The sequence below is a fragment of the Colobus angolensis genome, unplaced genomic scaffold (assembly GCF_000951035.1).
Source record: "Colobus angolensis palliatus isolate OR3802 unplaced genomic scaffold, Cang.pa_1.0 Scaffold245, whole genome shotgun sequence".
Classification (NCBI taxonomy): domain Eukaryota; kingdom Metazoa; phylum Chordata; class Mammalia; order Primates; family Cercopithecidae; genus Colobus; species Colobus angolensis.
In genome coordinates, this window is record NW_012115655.1 from 2,125,523 (window position 1) to 2,131,522 (window position 6,000).

Here is a 6,000-nt window from a genome sequence, read left to right on the forward strand (position 1 = left end):
CCCAGCATTTTGGGAGGTGCAGGCAGAGGCAGATCGCTTGAGCCCAGGAGTTTGAGACCAGCCTGGGCAACATGGCGAAACCCATCTCTACAAAAAATACAAAAATGAGCTGGGCCTAGCGGTGCATGCCTGTAGTCCCAGCTACTTAGGGGGCTGAGGTGGGAGGATCACTTGAGTCTGGGAGATAGAGGCTGGACTGAGCCGTATTCACGCCACTGCACTCAAGCCCGGGCGACAAAATAAGATCCTCTCTCAAAAATAAAAAAAAAAAAGGAAAAAAAGAAAAAAGTTAACTTTTCAAAACTATGTTTCAAAGTCAAGTGTTGGGAACTCAGAATATACTCTTCACATATAAACAATGACACAGACGCTTGTAAAGTCTCACAGCAGTTCAATAAAACAGATAACTCTTAAGAATTGAGTTCAATTTGAGAATCTAACTACTTAAAATGCTGCTTCTTTATAAGCACATTTGTCCAGTCTGCAGCCCTTGGGCTACATGCAGCCCAGGACAGCTTTGAATGTGGCCTAACACAAACGTGTAAACTTTCTTAACACATTATGAGACTTTTTAAGTTCATCAGCTATCATCAGTATTATTTTACATGTGGCCCAAGACAATTCTTCTTCCAGTGTGACCCTGGGAAGCCAAATGATTGGACACCCCTTGATATGGTTTGGCTCTGTGTCCCCGCCTAAATCTCATCTGGAATTGTATAATTATCCCCACGTGTGAGGGGAGGGGCCTGGTGGCAGACGACTGAATCAGGGGGCGGATTTCCCACTTGCTGTTCTCATGATAATGAGTTCTCAGGAGAGCTGGTTGTTTGAAAGTGTGTAGCACTTCCACCTTCTCTCTGTCTCTCCGGCTTTGCCACGGGAAGATATGCTTGTTTCCCCTTCACGTTTCGCCATGATTGTAAGTTTCCTGAGGCCTCCCAGCCATGCTTCCTGTTAAGCCTGCGGAACTGTGAGCGACTTAACCCTCTTTTCTTCATAAATTACCCAGACTCAGGTAGTTCTTTATAGCAGTGTGAAATGGACTAAGACACCCCTGTAGGAAATCACTTTAAGAGTTCCAATTAGGACAGCAGCAAGATGCCTGCCACCCATGGCGAGACAGAAGGGGTTCCTGGGGAAAAGTGGGAAGAGCTGGATACTCTCAGTATCAATTAAATTTACTTGTTTGTAAGCTGGGAGAGCAGTTTAGAATTAGCTAGAGTTTTTCAAACTACAGAAGCCTGGGTCCTACCCCAATCCACTGCAACAGAATCCAGAGTTGAGGCCACGTTTGTCCTGTCAAAAGCTCAGGGGTCCTGATGGCCATCCCGATTAAGAACAATTGGACTACAGTAAGAATTAAAACAATACATGGTTTTAAACAGTGCAAGGAAAATGCTCCATTAGTCAGTTAAGCTGAACTGACAAGATTCTGAACGTTCTGGAAATTAGCCAATGAAGTTCTCAACTCGACATAAATTACAAATATACTTAGAAACTCTTACGGTAATCTCTTCCCTATTCCAAGCACGGTGGAGAGACTGCTGGAGATTCTGTGGGATTAGATACGCAGAGAACACAAGCCTCCTCCTCGTACACCCAGCTGAGGCAGCAAAGGATAAACCGACTCTAGGAGGAGTCAGATCACAGTAAAAGGCCTATAGCAGTCTGACCTTAATGTAGTGATTGATCCTCTCCACCGAGGTGAATCGAGCTTCTGTCTCGGATGCCAGTCTGACCGTAAACTGGAACAGCCCCGTTAACTGATAATGGAAAACAACAATCAAAGAGATAATTCATTTTCAATACGTGCCAGGCCAATGCTGGAGAACTTCCTTCATCTAGAGGATCACTAAGAACTGAGCACATGCAGCAGCTGGTCTTAGGGACCTAGTCGTTCTCTTAGCTTTGAAGACATACCTGTTACCCCATCAACTGCAATGCTCAGTGAATGCAGGCAGTATTATGGTGCTGCTGGAACCACTTTCTTGTACCCAAAGGCTTTCTATTCATCTTTACATTTCCAGTAACACATATCTGCAGCTGATTCACTTCCGGACTTCCTACTTGTATCTGAGCCCGTTTGTGGGAGTCACAACAAATGGAGATATCAACCTATGAGCAACTAGTAACAATGCTTCCAGGAAAGTCAAATCAGATACATAATGCTGGCAAATGAGTGAATCTGGAGCCCTCGAGCTCCACAGACTGGGGAGTCTAAAAACAGTCTATATAAAGCACTGTCTTCCCCAACCAATTGTCAAATAAATATTATAGTCTATAATATTTCTTAGAAGACTAGAAAGAGGCCAGAGATGAAAATGGTGGTGAACATAGAAACACACAAGTAAGAAATTATTTTCAAGATCACATTTCTTTTTGAAGAAAATAGCAACTATTTCTTACACACATGGAACAGAGTTTAATGCCTTTATTCCTGGATTCCACACTTACCTCTCTCCTATCCCTACCTGCCCCAGTCAAATCCAGATTGTTACTGTCAAATCAGACCACGAGCAACTCTAGGGGTCCAGAGGTGAAATAACAGCTCAGGGTGGAGCCTCCACCAATCATGCCTCTTTTACGTCAGCACAGGAAGGACTCAAATAAGCAAAGGTGACGCTCCTATCCCAGAGACTGACCTGGACAGCATAAGAGATGGCGAGACCCGCGTAGGCTGGGGGAATCTGCCCATGCATGAGAACGATCATCAGCCCCGTGGTGGTGATGAGGGCGATGCTGATGAGGTCCAGCCGCACAGCCAGCCACCGCATCGCACACGTAAACAAGAAAAAAGGAGCTTGGTTGTCATCCAGCAGCTCCTGGTACCTGTGAGAAAGACAACACCTAATGAGCAAAGAAAGTACCACACAACCCTGCACACGGTCAAAGCTTCAGTGATCACAGGATGGAAGGCACATACGTCCTGTTGCTAATTGAGAGAATGCCCTGGAAACTCAAGGAGGGTATTCTAGGAATTCTGGAGGTATTCTAGGCCACATGCACAGGAGGACATTAAGTTTTTCTAATCTTAGTTACTCTTTAAAAAAAAAATCCTATTAAAGATGTTAGGGAAAAACATCTACCTCAGCACAGAGTAAGCATGGGAAAAGAGACTGAATAAAGAGGCTTGTGTCACAGTTTAGAAAAATGTCTTAGGTGAGAGGGCATTTTCTGAAAGAAAGGTTATAAACGCCAACAGCAGAAATGGTTCAAGACCAGGGAAAAGAAACTCAGAGTGAATATGGGAACACCGTAAGTGTGTGCACACACCGCCACTGTGCAGAATGGCACTTGTTCCCCACCTGTGGAGCCAAGCACCAGGAGAAGCGAGATAAACCACAGCAAAAGGGACTCAGGCAACCTTGATTGCTACTGAAGGCGCATGGCACGGCCATCAGTAGGGGTCCCAGAGAGCAGACCAGACCCCTCTGAAGGCTCAGTGCACCATGTACAACTAGAACTCCAGAGTAGGAAGTTCTGCTGTGCAGATGTGCTTTGCTTTGAAAAATCACTTTTCCTCTTTTCAATAAAATGTGTAATCTTTAGAGAAAATTTAGAAAATGCAATAAAAATAGGAAGATGTAAAATTCCAATAATCTCATCACCCTGTTAAAACCAGAGTTGATATTCTGCTGCATTTCCTCTCAGCAGTTTTTTTCAATGCACTTACATTTACTGTGTGTAGGTATATACACATGTATGTATTTAGTACATTTCACTTTCCTTTCCGCTTAAAGTTTAGGAATTATTTTTCTGAGTCATTTAACATTTTGAAAATATTTTTTTCTAAACTTTCTATTCTCAATTTTCTCTCTAAAAATAGTTACCTAACTTTTGCAATAGGCAACATATATACAGAATAGAAAATTTAAAAGTTACAAAAGGTTTACCATGAAAAGTCAAGTCTGTCTCCTTCCCATCTTCCAGCTACCCAGTTCTCCCTTCCAGTGGCAACTAACAGGTTTTCTTAAATCCTTTTAGAGATATTCTAGGCTGGGCGCGGTGGCTCAAGCCTGTAATCCCAGCACTTTGGGAGGCCGAGGCGGGTGGATCACAAGGTCAGGAGATCAAGACCATCCTGGCTAACATGGTGAAACCCCGTCTCTAATAAAAATACAAAAAACTAGCTGGGCGAGGTGGCGGGCACCTGTAGTCCCAGCTACTTGGAGGCTGAGGCAGGAGAATGGCGTGAACCCGGGAGGCGGAGCTTGCAGTGAGCCGAGATCACGCCACTGCACTCCAGCCTGGGTGACACAGCGAGACTCCATCTCAAAAAAAAAAAAAAAAAAACAGAGATATTCTAAATTTTTATTTTTATTTTTTTGAGATGGTGTCTCGCTCTTGTAGCCCAGGCTGGAGTGCAGTGGCAACGTCTGGTCTCACTCAAACCTCTGCCTCCCAGATTCAAGCGATTCTCCTGCCTCAGCCTCCCAAGGAGCTGGGATTACAGGCGCCTGCCACCATGCCTGGTTAATTTTTTTGTATTTTTGGTAAAGACAAGGTTCTACCATGTTGGCCAGGCTGGTCTCAAACTCCCGACCTCAGGTGACCCACCAACCTCGGCCTCCCAAAGTGCTGGGATTACAGGCATGAGCCACTGTACCCAGCCTGATATTCATTCCCTATCAGTACCTATAGAGCTGCCTCATTCTTTTTAAGGGCCACATAGTACTCTGGATGTACCATAGCTTATTCAACCTGTCTTATATTGAAGAATATTTAAGTTAGTTCCAATCTCTTATTAATACAAAGCTCCACAATGAAATGTACATAAGTTTCACAAATAAACAATACTCTATGCTTAAATAAAATCTACTCAAATGTCAATGACTACCTTTTACTACTTAAAAGAAAAAGCAAAACTCTATGAAATATAGCTTTTCAGGACCAAAGGCCAATACACTCCTAATCTGTGGGGTTTTTTCTTTGTATTTTGTTTTGAGATGGGGTCCACTATATTGCCCAGGCTGGACTTGAACACCTGGGCTCAAGCCATCCTCCAGCGTCAGCCTCCTGAGTAGCTGTGACTATAGGCACATGATACCACATGCGGCCCAAATCTGTGGTTTTGTTTTCTCACTTGCTCAGAAAGGAGTTCCACCAAACAATTGGATTTTAATCAGAGATTATTCCATTAAATCATGAATACCGTTGGTAATGAGCTTTATAATCCCCATCTCTGGCCTTGAAGAGCCTCCCAGACATGTATCAAGTGCTGGCTGGGATGCTGACTCCCCCTTGAGGCCTCTAGTCCCCATCAGGACAAACCTGTGCAGAAACTCCTGCCCTTTATTGTACGCGTGGATGGTGGCAAGGCCCTGTATGCTGGACGTGATGTGGGAGAGGAAAGGTGACTGCGTGATATTGTCCAGACGCTTCAGCTCCCGAATCAGGACCCTGGAGAGAGAATGAGCTCTGTGTCACAGCACTTCGCAGCAACTCAAGCTTCTCCGTGACCCCAGCAGACACGAATGCTTCCTCTTTACCTGGAGACAATGTGCAGGACTGAAAAGAGGATGACGAGGGGCCCCACTGCCACAAGGAACCACGGGAAGACTCCTGCGATCATTCCTACGCAGAAGAACACCAGGATAACGTTCTGGATGAACATCTCAGCCTGGAACGGCAGCCGCACATCAACTGCAGAAACCAATAAAGGAGCAAGTGTCAGACAGTTTGGAAAAATGGAACTGAAAATGGAAAAAAACAAAAAGAGGTTCCACAAAATCTCTATTTGAAGTTTGTGTTGTCTTTAAACAGTCTGATCAAAGAAAAATTTAGAAACCTGGATGCTCTGAATTTTTTTTTTTTTTGGTCTCAAGAAAATCCTCTTACTCCACACTCCCTTTTCTTGGTTCGCTTCCTGCCCCACGGCTTTAAACATTTTCCCCCTTTACAAAGTAACATGGCCGGGCGCGGTGGCTCAAGCCTGTAATCCCAGCACTTTGGGAGGCCGAGACGGGCGGATCACGAGGTCAGGAGATCGAGACCATCCTG

At 44.5% G+C, this 6,000-nt stretch overlaps 1 protein-coding gene across 2 annotated transcripts in view; it reads right to left on the bottom strand.

The window, feature by feature from the left end:
* The window catches only part of ABCC5 (ATP-binding cassette, sub-family C (CFTR/MRP), member 5), a 97,115-nt gene that overhangs the window by 23,822 nt on the left and 67,293 nt on the right, over positions 1-6,000 (bottom strand). For both annotated transcript variants that reach the window (XM_011945810.1, XM_011945811.1), the window contains exons 21-24: positions 5,490-5,643; positions 5,272-5,400; positions 2,643-2,829; positions 1,674-1,763 (exon numbers count right to left, since the gene is read on the bottom strand). In XM_011945810.1, coding sequence (XP_011801200.1) covers positions 1,674-1,763; positions 2,643-2,829; positions 5,272-5,400; positions 5,490-5,643 — 560 coding nt within the window. The remainder of the gene's footprint in view (positions 1-1,673; positions 1,764-2,642; positions 2,830-5,271; positions 5,401-5,489; positions 5,644-6,000) is intronic.